The following is a 15050-nucleotide window of genomic DNA, read 5'->3' as shown; positions in this document are numbered from 1 at the left end:
ATAAGTCCTCCTTTTATACAGCTCTTTTCTGTATTCAGTCCAATCCATGGTTCAAAAAAACTGCAGGTGAGAATCCAGCCTTGTAGCGAACAACCAGAAAGTCGTGTGCTGCTGCTGATCGCTCACATGTAGTTCATGTGCTGCCCTGTGAAGCCATTAGAACGCCACGTTTCACCGTCCGGTGCCTCTGTAGAGGACTGGATTAGAAAATATATGGAAATATGGTAACCTTTAATAATTAACTTTTATTAATACTTAAAATAAATGCCCTTAAATATTGGTGCAAGAAAATGGAGGAGGGGTGGACATCCACCCCACTCGTGGTGCGTATATGGTACTCCTAGGGAGGGTGTAGGGAAGGGAATGCTGGGTCTCAGCCCCTATTATTATCCTGATCAGAGGGCCCTTCTCCTGGTACACCGCAACCTCCTATACTGCCCCTAAATGTGTCCCTGTGCAGTTCTCCGACTGCCCAGCTTCGTCCTGAGGGGGTAGGAAAGGGGGGGGAGGGTAAAGGAGGGAATCCCTAGAGCAGGGTTTCTCAACTCCGGTCCTCGGGACCGACCGGTCAGGATTTGAGAAAATCCCACAGAATGAATACCTGCTCAATACTAGGGAAATCCTGAAAACATGACTGGTAGATTGGTCCCGAGGACCGGAGTTGAGAAACTCTGCCCTAGAGGCAGATCAAGTACACCACCCACAGATACACAGTCGTTTTCCAGGGATCTGGGAGCGTATCTGTGGGTGGTGTACTTGATCTGCCTCTAGGGCAGAGTTTCTCAACTCCGGTCCTCGGGACCCACCTACCTGTCATGTTTTCAGGATTTCCTTAGTATTGAGCAGGTGATATAATTAGTGTCCATGCATCAGGACTTACCACAGGTATTCATTCTGTGGGATTTTCTCAAATCCTGACCGGTCGGTCCCGAGGACCGGAGTTGAGAAACCCTGCTCTAGGGATTCCCTCCTTTACCCTTCCCCCCTTTCCTACCCCCTCAGGACGAAGCTGGGCAGTCGGAGCACTGCACAGGGACACATTTAGGGGCAGTATAGGAGGTTGCGGTGTACCAGGAGAAGGGCCCTCTGATCAGGGTAATAATAGGGGCTGAGACCCAGCATTCCCTTCCCCCTCTTCCCTACACCCACCACGAGTGGTGTGGATGTCCACCCCTCCTCCATTTTCTTGCACCAATATTTAAGGGCATTTTATTATAAGTATTAATAAAAGTTAATTATTAAAGGTTACCATATTTCCATATATTTTCTACGCAATCACCAGGTACCTATTACTCGGTCAATCTCTAAGCTAGTCAATAAAGAGGACTGGATTAACCTACACCATGCCATAACTGTTCATTTTGTGCCCATTGTTTGTTTTTCTTTTCCCCCTCACACACATTGGCTTTTCTCATCTGCAAAAACGGACCAGAATAGGAGCTGCAGTGAGATTCTTAGATCAGGCACAGACATGTGAACAACCCCCAGTGAACTGTATGGGTCAGTGTGCTATTCGTTTCAAAAACAGATAGCACACTGAAGAAAAATTAATTTGTGTGCATGAACCCTGAGGGGCTATTCACATGACCGTATCCGTTTGGCTGTCCAAAAATCACGGATCCGCAAAATATAGATGCAGCCCTTGTGCATTCCGCACTTTTTTAACGGGCCCTATTGTAACAATGCCTATTCTTACAAAAAATAGGACATGTTCTATCTTTTTCATGATGCCGTGGAAAGGACATACAGATGCGGAGAGCACAAATGCGGATCAGAAGCAGACCGAAAATAATGTCATGTCAATAGCCCCTAAGGCTAAGGTTTTTTTGTTTGTTTGTTTTTTAAAGCCATACGTGGATCCAAAAAGAATGATAAGCTGGCAGTCAGGACAAACAAAAAAATCTCAGTGGTTGAAAAATATAAAACAAATGCAATGTATTCAACTAATGGAAGGCTTCAGTCCTAAATAATAAAAACTAAAAGGAGGAATAAGAAGACACAAGAAGCAGGAGGAATTTGCTCTTTATTTACATCTGGTTAGCTTCACATCTCCATCTCTTGGCACCTCTAATAACTTAACAGGAAGCAAGAGATAGCGGTTTAGATTGAGCAAGATGTTGACTGCACACTACTACTGAGCAAGAACGGCCCATGGTCTCCTAGATAAAACAGCTGATGCGAGGACAATTAAAACCTGTAGAAGGGACTCAGTAAGGGGGGGGATATTTGCAAGTTTATTATACAAATTCAGCAGGGAATAAACCTTGGCCTCTGGCTTACCTTCAACATAATCGGAGAATGTTTTAACAAAATTTAACAAGCACTGAAGTCATACACATCATGTACTCCCACTAATTATATTACACAATTTTTCAGTTTATAATGAAAATTATGGGACGACAGTGGACTGAAGAACCAAGACAAGGTTAAAATACATAAACATCTCTGCAATAGAAAGAATCATTGACCGTCTGCAGGGTTAGCTCCTTAGAATCCGAACTTTGATATACAGTTAAAATAAATAATAGAAAAAGGATCCTACACAAGATTGGATCTGCTGTAAGACAAGCGAGGGGATAAAAGAAAGGAGTAACGAAATGGTAATGTGCAGCAGAACATACATTTCATATAAACACAGCCATCTCTGCTCAGTCTGTCCTGACGGCGTAATAAATATCTTCCCTCAGCTAGAACATCAGTCTCATTAGCTGCAGTGTCCTAGAGCCCATCTTTGAACATCTGACTTCTTTAAAAAGGTCAGGAACCTTGCTTGATATTTAACTGGACACCAGCGAAGCTAGGAAGCTACGCAAGAGCAATCGGCAAACTCTTGTAGAGTTCAAACTATAGGTAGCCCTCCTTGCGGAACTGCTCCTCCAAGATATTACGGTATTCATCGAAGCCTCCCTCAATGCGGCTCACTCCACCATTTTCACAGACCCACAGCTCCTGACAAACAAGGCGGATGAATCGCTCATCATGGGAAACCAGGATTAATCCTCCCTAGAGAAAGGATATAACCAATGGCGCATTTAAAATAGTAAAAAGGTCAAAGATACATGGACAAGACAAGACATAAAAATGAAATATAAAAAAGCTGTATAAAAGTAAGCTTTAGGGTAAATCTGCATGTACTGGAAAGCTTGGGGCAAATCCGCAGCAAAATGCACATTCATTACATGCAGATTTTGCCGAGATTCAACGTGGACTTCACCCCTGCTGCACTGAACAGGAGAAAATCAGCAACAGAAATTGCTGCGTTTTGCCAATTTCTACCTGGAAAAAAAATAAGTCAGTCCAATTGCTTAGTATTGTAACCAACTGTGGAGTTTACATGGCACAAATCCACAGGTAAAGTCCACAGCAATTCATTCCTAACCCTTAGTGTACAGTGCCTTGCAAAAGTATTCACCCCCTTGACTTTTTCCGTATTTTGGTGCCTCACAACCTGGAGTTAACATGGATTGTTTGAGGATTTGCAGCATGTAATTTACAGAACATGCCCACAACTTTGAGAATGTTTTTTTTTTTAAATGTGAAGTAAACAAGTAGGACAAAATAACAGAAAAAGTCAATGTGCATAACTATTCACCCCCCTAAAGTCAATACTTTGTAGAGCCACCTTTTGCGGCAATCACAGCTCCAAGTCGCTTTCGATAAGTCTCTATAAGCTTGCCACATCTTACCACTAGGATTTTTGCCCATTACTCCTTGCAAAACTGGTCCAGCTCCTTCAAGTTGGATGGTTTGCGCTTGTGAACAGCAATCTTTAAGTCTGATCACAGATTTTCTATTGGATTGAGATCTGGGCTTTGACTAGGCCATTCCAACACATTTACGTGTTTCCCCTTAAACCACTCAAGTGTTGCTTTAGCAGTGTGTTTGGGGTCATTGTCCTGCTGGAAGGTGAACCTCCGTCCTAGCCTCAAATCACGCACAAAGTGGTACAGGTTTTGCTCAAGAATATCCCAGTATTTAGCACCATCCATCTTTCCCTCAACTCTGACCAGTTTCCCAGTCCCGGCTGCTGAAAAACATCCCCATAACATGATGCTGCCACCACCATGTTTCACTGTGGGAATGGTGTTCTTTGGGTGATGTGATGTGTTAGGTTGTGCCAGACATAGCGTTTTCTTTGAAGGCCGAAAAGTTCAATTTTAGTCTCATCAGACCAGAGCACCTTCCTCCATACATTTTGGGAGTCTCCCACATGCCTTTTCGCAAACTCACAACGTGCCTTTTGTTTTTAGCTGAAAGTAATGGCTTTCTTCTGGCCACTCTGCCATAAAGCCCAACTCTATGGAGCGTACGGCTTATTGGCATCCTATGTACAGATACTCCAGTCTCTGCTGTGGAACTCTGCAGCTCCTCCAGGGTTACCTTAGGTCTCTGTGCTGCCTCTCCGATTAATGCCCTCCTTGCCCGGTCCATGAGTTTTGGTGGGCAGCCGTCTCTTGGCAGGTTTGCTGTTGTGCCATGTTCTTTCCATTTGGTTATGATAGATTTGAGGGTGCTCTTGGGGATCATCAAAGATTTGGATATTTTTTTGTAACCTAACCCTGACTTATACTTCTCAACAACATTGTCCCTTACTTGTTTGGAGAGTTCCTTGGTCTTCATGGCAGTGTTTGGTTAGTGGGGCCTCTTGCTTAGGTGTTGCAGCCTCTGGGGCCTTTTCAAAAAAGGTGTGTATATGTAATGACAGACCATGTGACACTTAGATTGCACACAGGTGGACATCATTTCACTAATTATGTAACTTCAGAAGGTAATTGATTGCACCAGAGCTTTTTATGGCCTTCCTAACAAAGGGGGTGAATACATACGCACATGCCAGTTTTCTGTTTTCTATTTCTAAACAATAGTTTTATTTATATATTTTTCTCATTTCACTTCACCAATTTAGACTATTGTGTTCTGATCCATCACATACAATTCAGATTAACAAAACATTGAACTTAAGGCTGTAATGTAACAAAATACAAAAAAGTCAAGGGGGTGAATACTTTTGCAAGGCACTGTATATGTGGCAGTGTAGTTTATGCGGATTTTCATGCAGTTTTCACACCAAAATTTTCATGTTTTACCGGCAGATTTTTAGGCGGATTTGCTACGGATCTCACCCTTTGCATTGCAAAGGCTGAAAATGGCACTGAAAATTCATATAAACATGACATGCTGTGGCTTTCAAAAAGCCACACCATAGCCCCATTTCCAATTTCAGCACTGAGTCCATGAGATTTTGAAAATCTCATCTATTCAACTGGCACTGTATTACAATGCAGATTTTCTGTTCAATCATCCATGTGTAATACACACGGTGCGCATATACCTTTGTACCTTTTTTAATTCAATTCCAGTTTTAGCAACTGCAAACACCAAACTATATGAATAAGGCCTCTTTCACACTACCGTATGGCTATTTAAGTGTTTTGCGGTCCGTTTTTCACGGATTCGTTGTTCCATTTTTTGTTTCCGTTTCGGTTCTGTTTTTCCGTATGGCATATACAGTATACAGTAATTACATAGAACAAATTGGGCTGGGCATAACATTTTCAATAGATGGTTCCGCAAAAAACGGAACGGATACGGAAGACATACGGATGCATTTCCGTATGCATTCCGTTTTTTTTTTCTTTGCGGACCCATTGACTTTAATGGAGCCACGGAACGTGATTTGCGGCCAAATATAGGACATGTTCTATCTTTGCATTGAACGGAGATATGGAATGCATACGGAGTACATTCCGTTTTTTGCGGACCCATTGAAATGAATGGTTCCTTATACGGACCGTACACAGAACGCAAAAAACAGCCCGCAAAACGAAAAAACAAACAAACGCGGTAGTGTGAAGGAGGCCTAAGGCCTGCAAATAGGGCAGAACTCTGATCAGTGACCACAATGGAGTACTCCTTCTGGAGTCACAAATCCACAATTTCTCTGTGTTCTTCCTTCCTGGCCCTCCACTATGGTTTACTTTATATTGCCTGCGGCACAGAGAATCATTCTAAATTATAGACATCTCAATATCGACATTATCACCAGCACTATATGTCATTAACTTCAAAAGAAAAATAAGTAAAAAAAATAAAAATAACATATGCAGAAGGCTGGGCAAAGGGTAAAACAACAATTACCCGGAATTTGTTCAGTGCATGTCCCAAAGATTCAATGGTCTCCATATCAAGGTGATTGGTCGGCTCATCCAGAATGTAAAAGTTGGGGCTGACAAAATATAAAGACAATTTAATAATAATTTTTGCCGTCCATACAAAGAAAGATCCACTGCATATAAAGAAGCTGCTAGGAACGGGATTACTGAGCAAGTTTCAGCATCTTACCAAAGCATTGTCATTTGTGCAAATGCGACACGACTCTTTTGGCCTCCAGACAAACTAACTACTGGCCGTACTGCGAGTTCACCAGAGATACCGTAACTGCCAAGTTGATGGCGATATTCCTCCTCTGTTTTACCTGTAAAAGACGGAAAAGGTCTAGCAGAGCTGATGAAAGGTACTTTATCATATACGGCATCTATTGACAAGAAACTCAGATGGTATCAGCTAACTGAGAGAATGAGCCAACATTAAAAGTTCTCATTATGCTAGACACTAAAAGATTTGCAAATAACATGTCACTTAAAGGGGTTGTCTCATCTCACCATTACCAAGGTGAGATGAGACAGTCCTGACCAGCTCCCGGCCAGGAAACAGCAGAGCACTCCGGCGCTCTGCTGTTTCAGTAGCGCTCCTTGCCGAGAGCTATGGAAACATCATAGTACAGCAAGCTATGCCGTTTCCCTAACTCAGAAATGCCATAGCTTGCTGTGCTATGCTGTTTATGCAGCTCTCATGCACGGCAATGAAAGCTACTGAAACAGCAGAGCGCTGGAGCGCCCGTAGTCGGGACTGTCTCTCATCTTGCCTTAGTAACGGCAAAATGAGACAACCCCTTTAACTATAGATAAGCGAATCAATGCCTACAAAATCGATTTGTTCATCAAATAGAGTTCCTCAGCCGCGAGGGGCTCTCCCTGCTACTGAAGAAACTCCCCCCTGCCGCTTGATTAACAGGGCCATACATCTCACCCGGCCCCAACAATCTTGTGGCGTTGATGCTGCTCCAAGTAGAAGTGAAAGAGCAGAGGCTCTGCTGATTGTTCTGGAGCAGCGACTGTGCATGCACTACAACACTTCCATGTACCAGTGCATGAACAGTCCCTGCTCCGGTATCTAAAGCAGTGCAAATGTAATAATTGATTTGCTCATTCCTAAATTTATCCCATTAAAAAGGTTGGCATAGGATTTAAACCCATCACCTATCCAGAGAATAGGTTATAAGTGTCTGATCGGTAGGTGTAAGACTGCTGGGACCCCCATATGAATGGAGGACTGGTTGTACAGAGTACAGCACTCAGCTATTTATGGCTGTCCGCAGATGCATGTGCGACCACTGCTCCATTCATACGTGGTAGGGATATCACCTCCATCCTCGTGATACATGGTGTTCCAGCAGTCAGACCCCCCAATCAGAGACTTATCCCCAATTCTGATAAGTTTAAATCCTGTGTAACCCCTTTAATGTATATCATATATGCATTAGGATAACTGGATTCTTGTACTCACCGTAAAATCCTTTTCTCGTAGGATGCATTGGGGGACACAGCAGCATGGGTATATGCCCAGCTGCCACTAGGAGGCTGACACTAGAAGTAGTGGCTCCTCCTATCTGGGCTATACCCACTGCAGATGCAGGAGCAAACCGGTAGGAAGAAAAGCAGTAGGAACACAAGAAAAAACTGCAAGCCAACAAGTCCTAAACCAGAAAGGACCAACAGAAAAAACATAGCCACAAAGGGCGGGATCTGTGACCCCCAATGCATCCTACGAGAAAAGGATTTTACAGCGAGTACAAAAATCCAGTTTTCTCTTGAATGCATTGGGGGACACAGCACCATGAGACGTCCTAAAGCAGTCCACAAGGGAGGGCAGCAAAAAAACAGCCATGCAACGCAACTAACTCACGGCTGCTTGCAGAACCCTGCAACCCAAACTGGCATCAGCAGAAGCCAAAGAGTGGATGAGATAAAATTTGGAAAACGTATGAACAGAGGCCCAGGTGGCGGCCTTGCAGACCTGGGAAGCTGAGGCCTGATATCCAACGGCCCAGGTGGAATGAGCGGTCAATCGAAAGTGAGGAACACGACCCTTGGTCTCCTTAACTGCCGACCTAATCCAACTGAACAGCGGAGCCTGCCGCTACAAAACGGCCTTAGCCAAGGAATCAATCTTCTTGTCAGCGGGATCTGACAAGGAAGCTGCATCGGCCAAGGGAAGGGTGGCGGCCTTGGCCAAACAGGCCACCTGAGAATCAACCAAAGGTGGGACTGACCAGAGGTTCAGGGATTCTGCACTGAAGGGAAACAGAGCGTCCGAACCCTTAGAGATCTGCAAGCGCTTATCAGGCTGACTCCACTCTTTGGCCAGGAGTGCGTCAAGGTCTGGGGGGTGCTTAGGAAAAACCAACACGGAACGCCTGGAATGGCGGAAGGACACAGGGTCCTGAGAAGAGGAGGGAGTACCCTCCTGCACATTGAGAGAGTGTCTCTAACCGCCTTAATGAGGTCCTGCATGGCCGCAGATAAAGTAGAACTCTGCTCTGATACAGAATCAGAGGTGTCCCCAGGAGCGGCAGAAGACGAGACTTCGCCTGTCTCAGACTTGTCCAGAGAGTGACCCGACGCTGCTGAGGAGCAGGACGCGGCTGAGATCACTCGAGGTCTTTTACGGGACCTGGTGTCAGAGCGGGGGCGAGCCCCTTCAGCAGCATGGTTCCTGTGAGGGGCAGAGACTGCCGCAATTTGAGCAGGCAGACGGTCCAGCGACTGCACCATGGACCGGGACAGGCTGGCAAGGTCGCCTATGGCCTGGGACAGTAAGGCGGCCTAATCAGGAGGAACCGCTAGCGCACAGGGGGCCAGGGCGTCAGTAGGGGGCATGGGAGCAATGCACTGAGCACAGAGCGAGTTAGTTTGCGGGGGAAAAAGCTTTACTGCACTTAGAGCAAGCATAGAAAGTAGGTACCCCAATAGGCACCCGGGCTTTAGGGTCCGTACTAGCAGAGGACATGATGGCAAAAAGAAAATAATTGTATAGCCGGAGAGGCTATACTACCAGACCCCAGGTACTGTGCCCCACGATGCAGAAGAAGCAGTGAAGAAGAGCAGGAACAGTCTGAATGGCGATCCAGGCTTTAGCTGCAAAATGGAGTCTCTTCTGCCTCAGCTCAGCTCACAGAAGAGACCGCCCCATGAAGGAAAAAACCTGCGCCTAGCTGCGAAAGAAGCAGGCAAGGAGGTCCCTCCCAGAGCGAGGAGTCGTCGGGCCAAAGCCCGGGCAGAAGGAGGGAGTGGAGCCAGGTCGCGGCCTAGCGGCCCGAAAAGCCGGGGGCTAAAGTAGAAGAAGTGGCTTGACCGCCGGCGGCTGGACCGGAGCCCCGGCGGCAGCACAGATAAGTGTGGGGGGAGGGAGAGTTAGCACCCAGATAAGAGGGCCCAGCAGGGATCGCCCATAAGCGAAATAAGCCCCTGGGAATAGCCAGCAATGACCCTCTGCCCCCCTGGGGGAAGACTATGGACGAAATGAAGCTGCAGAGCCTGTGGGGAGGGGGGGGGGTTGGGGAGCCCAAGGCTCGCCCAATGTCCAGCACATGCGTCCCTGACACCAATAGCCACCCTGAGTGCAGACGCCCGGGTTAAGAGGATCAGTGGTCCAGCGGGGGGAGAGGGGAGCTGTACATGCCCTCTGACGTCTTCAGGTGCAGCAGGGTCCCCCTATCAGCAGACTCGACACGGAGCCCGTGGGAATGCTGGCAATCCACTGCGGCGGCAGTAATGGGGACTGGGTGATCAGCGGTACCGAAATACGTGCCCGCAGAGGGTGCAACTAAAGTAGAAGCCCACGATGGAGCACCCCCTGCAGCAGGAGAAAAACCTGCATAAAGAGCAAAAAGAGAAAAAATAAAAACACGCATAGCAGCAAGACCTGCAGGAAAAAAAGCAGGTCATGTCTGCCTCCTAAAGACACTAGAAAAAAAAAACTGGTTTGCTCCTGCATCTGCAGTGGGTATAGCCCAGATAAGAGGAGCCAACACTTTTTACTTCTAGTGTCAGCCTCCTAGTGGCAGCTCGGCATATACCCATGGTGCTGTGTCCCCCAATGCATTCAAGAGAAAATTCTGTGTTCATATATACACATTACTATGAGACCAGCAGTAACCGCAGTGTGTAGCACAGACAGCAGCTAAACGGGCTGGGAGTGACTCAAAGTCGTGGTAGGTTGTTACAGGTATCTGGAGCCATGCTGACTTCAGTGCACCTCACAGCTGCTGGAGGGCATGTGGGGGAGGATTCATAGAACGAACACAACAATTGAGGAGGTCTCACAGATGCACAATTGGGTTCAAGTCTGGAGAATTATGGGGCCAGGGTAGTACTTTAAAGTCTTGGTCATGTTCTTCCAACTAATGTCAGACATTTCTAGCCATGTGACTTGCTGGAAGATCCCAACCACCCCAGGGAAGACAGTCGGCATGTATGGGTGTACGTGATCTGCTAGGATGGCTTCATATTCAAATTTGTTGCAGGTGTCTTCCACATGGATGAGGGGGCCCAGAGAATGCCACAAAAATATTTCCCAGACCTAAACGTTGCCACCACCAGCTTGTGTTCTTCCAGCAATGGTTGCAGGATATTTGTTCTCTGATGTTTCTCACCTGACATGCCAACGTCCACCCATTCCATGAAACACAAAACATGATTCATCGGAGAAGGCAACCCTTTGCCAATCAGCGGAGGTCCAATTCTGACACTGCCAAGAAAGTTTTCTGCCGATGCAACTTTGTTAGGTGCAGTGACCGTCCATCTCCGTCGGATCCCCACACACAGTGGGGTTTGCTGAACTGTTTTACTTACGTCTGGTAGCCCCCTGGTTCATTTTAGCTGTGTGCAGACGGCCTATTGCACACTTTATATACCCACCAAGCCCGCTCACGGCACCTGACTTCCTTCAAGAGCTACACGCCGCAGACGTAGGAAGCAGTCATAATAATGTGAATCGACTGTGTATAAAGTTGCAGAACAAGTCTTGATATCTTAGTGAGCTTGTCAAATGACAATCTCAGGGCTACAGTGACTGCAAATTCAATTCTGCCAGTTCCATATGACACTCATGGTAGTTAATAGCTTTGAAGTATTTATCATAATTCTCTTTAACAAAGCCTACAGAACCTACATGTGGGTGAACGAGAAAAGTTGTAAGCAGCAGGACACTTTTCATGGTTTATTAAACTATTACTATTTTTCCTATTTACAGGGAAAAAAAAACGATTAAGATCTCAAGTTCTAAAACTTCTATGTATAATTTACCTGGGAACCGTTTTGCGAGTAACTCCACTGAGTTGACGTTCAGATCCAGCTGATCCACATGATGCTGACTGAAGTAACCAATCTTAAGATTCCTGGTGGTTGAGAAAAATGAAAGAAACCTTAAGTGCATTATACGTGTAGAGTCCAGATTGGATGAAAGAGAAATCTATATGTGCGATAAGATGGGACCCCTTCAATTTCTAAACTGTTCAAAAAATGTAAACTTTCAATACAATGCCCATAATACCCATGACCAGTTGCTACCACCAAATAGTAATGCTCCTTACCACACGCTTTCCTGCACCATTTATCAAGATCAACACTATAACTCCAGCAAAAGTTGTTTTTAACTAACCTGTGTGCTTGACGAATCCCATTTACCGGAGACAAATCTCCCATTAACAACTTCAACATTGTGGATTTTCCTGCTCCATTTTCACCCACCTAAAAAATAAATGCACATACATACATACAAATACCTCTATTACTTAGCAGTACTGAAAATGTTATCAATTCTGTCTTCTGAGGTCACCAGTAATGCTCCCAACATCTTCTTAAAGGGGTTGTCCACTTATATATATTTTTTTTACTATTGATGACCTATCCTCAGGACAGGTCATCAATAGCGGATCCACGGGAGTCCGAATGTCGGCTGAACAGCTGTTTGAAGAGAAGGCAGCCCTTGTACGAGAGCTGCCTTCTCTGCTCTGTTTACTTGCTCACTGCAGCAATTGCAGTGGTGAGCAGGTGTAATTACAAGTCACTTCTATGGGACAGATCGGTCTGTTCAAGTGAATACTACAGAGCCGTCCCATAGAAGTGCATGGGCAACGATAAGCCAACTATCAGGAACATCCAGTTCGTTCTTAATAATTGCTGATGCATCGGCCTGTGTAAAAGGGCCTTATTCTTGTAACTGTGTCCACATGCTTGCAGCTGGTTTAGAGGCTATGGGAATATAGTTTTATAAGTTACAGGGGCTTCTTAGAAATGCATGACTGCAGCTCTCTCCTTTTCCTGGCACCACAACGTGTTCAAAACTTTCTCAAAGGGGCATCAACATATGATGTTTTATATCAATAACTACAGATCTCTTTTAAAGAAATCTCTGGTTTCCAATGGCAGAACTACTGTGGAAGGGACTGCTTTGGGCCCCACAGCGACAGGGAGGCCCGGGCCTTTAGTCCCAAGTCTCCCCTGCCAGACTGTATATATATTATATATATACATACACACACACACAGTTTATATATAAAGTGGTGATGAAGGACCTGTCATTACATCACCATTAGGAATGTATTGGCTCCTATAAGCCGAAGTTATTACTTTATCTCGCGGGACTTCGCATAATAACTTCATAAATCAATTTGTACTGTAAAAAAACATTTCCCGAACTCGGGTGTTTTTTACTGTAGAAATCGATTTATGAAGTTATTCCGCGAAGTCTCGCGAGACTTCGAGAAGTAATAACTTTGGATCATAGGAGCCAATACATTCTTATACTGTAAGGAGCGCTCGCTCCATACAGTATTCAAACGAAGTATTATGCGAATCCACTTCGGATGTTTCATCCGTTGTCGATTCGCTCATTCCTAATAACCATCATGTGATCAGTGTACAGGGGGCGAAGATCAGCAGTAGAGAGGCGAAGAGTTGGTGAAGGACCTGTGATGATGTCATGTTACATGAGGGAATTGAGCTTTGTAATGTCCTCTGATATCACATGACAGCCTGGACCAGCTTGGAGTTGCATTCCTCTCCTGTTATACCTCCTCCCTGTAATGTCCTCTGATATCACATAATGGCCTGGACATGTTGGGAGTTGTTGTTCTCTCCTCTTATACCTCCTACCTGTAATGTCCAATGGCAACTCCAACTCTTGGAGGCAGTGAGGAAATGTGTTAAATATTTAAAGTAGGCGCCAAGTTTGGTAAGCAAAGCAATGATTAATTTTATAGATCTCTGGTATAATTTGGCTGACGCTGTTATATAGATTACAATTTCCATTTTGTTTGATGTACTACTGTCCAGGGTGTGATGCAGGCAGGATGCAGTGATATTGCCTTCTGGACTGAGCAGAAGAGCGCATTGGGCTGAGGATCATCCCCTGGCTTGTCCTCATCTACTCATCCCAGAAGGTGTGATTACCTCACTGCATCCCACCTGCCGGGAAGAATTGGGAGAATGGGGCTAGGTGAGTATTACAGATTTTAATTTTATTCATAGCCTTCACTTATGTATATTAGGGGGAGTACTATTGTGTGGTGGTAAGGGGGAGCACTACTGTGAGGATGGAGTAAGGGGGCATAACTACTGTGTGGGGGCACTAAAAAGGCAGGGTGGTAGGGTTTTGGCAAGTGTGGGCGGTCTCGAGTAGCCGTGGGAGGGGGTTGCGTTTAAAAACATGCTGTGGGGCCCAGGCCTTGTTATTTGCCCAGGGCACCCCAAACACTGCACTCATGTACCGTTTTTCAAGTTAGCACTTTCCTCCACCTGTTTTATGCATCATTTAATCCGAGCATGAAATTTACATGCAGAACTTCCTGTTTGATCTTCTAACCATGTTAGCTAGAAGGAGCAATCTCTGTGAAACATTACAGAGCAAAGCATGGTTAGAAAACCCAGCATGAAGCAGATGAAAAAGTTCTGCATGTAAACATCCTGCCAGGATGCAGTGATGGGCCAAAAATGATGCAGTGTTTAGAGTAATCTGTGCAGATAAAAAAAAATAAAAAATTGGCATTATGAAACTGGACAATCCCTTTAAAGGGACTCTGTCACCAGTTTCTTACCCCCACATTTAAAAATATGGTTATGCTCATGGAGCTCTAGCGATTCCTAATGTGGTCTTATAACCGAAATCCGTAGGCTCATTTTGTCTAAAAAACGTTATAACTAACCTGTCATTCATTTCACAAATGTGCCCAAGAGGATGATCATGTCTTCCAGATGCCGCCCGTACCCGCCGCCGTTTGTGCCCAGCTCCTCCCTTGCTGTCATCAGCGCCGCTTCAGAATCCTGTGTGACGCCTCCGGCTCCCTCACTCCCCCCTCCTTCTTCTCTAACATCCCGCGCGTGCGCACAGGCCTGTGCCTGATGCGCCCGTGCGGACTTCTCCGTTCGGCTTCATGGAGCGAAGTGCGCATGCGCCGGCACTTCGCTCAACCACTTGCCGGCGCATGTGCACTTTGCTCCATGAAGCCAGACGAAGAAGTCCGCACGGGCGCATCAGGCACAGGCCTGTGCGCACGCGCGGGATGTTAGAGAAGAAGGAGGGGGGAGTGAGGGAGCCGGAGGCGTCACACAGGATTCTGAGGCGGCGCTGATGACAGCAAGGGAGGAGCTGGGCACAAACGGCGGCGGGTACGGGCGGCATCTGGAAGACATGATCATCCCCTTGGGCACATTTGTGAGATGAATGACAGGTTAGTTATAATGTTTTTTAGACAAAATGAGCCTACGGATTTCGGTTATAAGACCACATTAGGAATCGCTAGAGCTCCATGAACATAACCATATTTTTAAATGGGGGGGGGGGGGGGGTAAGAAACTGGTGACAGAATCCCTTTAAGGAGAATGCCACTAGAGTTTCTCCTGACATTTCTAGAAAACTTCATCAGCGAG

At 45.7% G+C, this 15050-nt stretch overlaps 1 protein-coding gene across 1 annotated transcript in view; it reads right to left on the bottom strand.

The window, feature by feature from the left end:
* Positions 1-2005: 2005 nt before the first annotated feature.
* ABCF3 (ATP binding cassette subfamily F member 3) overlaps positions 2006-15050 on the bottom strand; it is a 37518-nt gene continuing 24473 nt past the window's right edge. The window contains exons 17-21 of the mRNA XM_040428501.1: positions 11782-11870; positions 11427-11518; positions 6343-6475; positions 6139-6226; positions 2006-3003 (exon numbers count right to left, since the gene is read on the bottom strand). Of these exons, the coding sequence (XP_040284435.1) occupies positions 2845-3003; positions 6139-6226; positions 6343-6475; positions 11427-11518; positions 11782-11870 (561 nt within the window). The 3' untranslated portion in view covers positions 2006-2844. The remainder of the gene's footprint in view (positions 3004-6138; positions 6227-6342; positions 6476-11426; positions 11519-11781; positions 11871-15050) is intronic.

Source organism: Bufo bufo, chromosome 4, assembly GCF_905171765.1.
Source record: "Bufo bufo chromosome 4, aBufBuf1.1, whole genome shotgun sequence".
NCBI lineage: Eukaryota > Metazoa > Chordata > Amphibia > Anura > Bufonidae > Bufo > Bufo bufo.
Note: the sequence above shows the minus strand (reverse complement) of the source record. Positions and strands in the feature narration are given on the sequence as shown.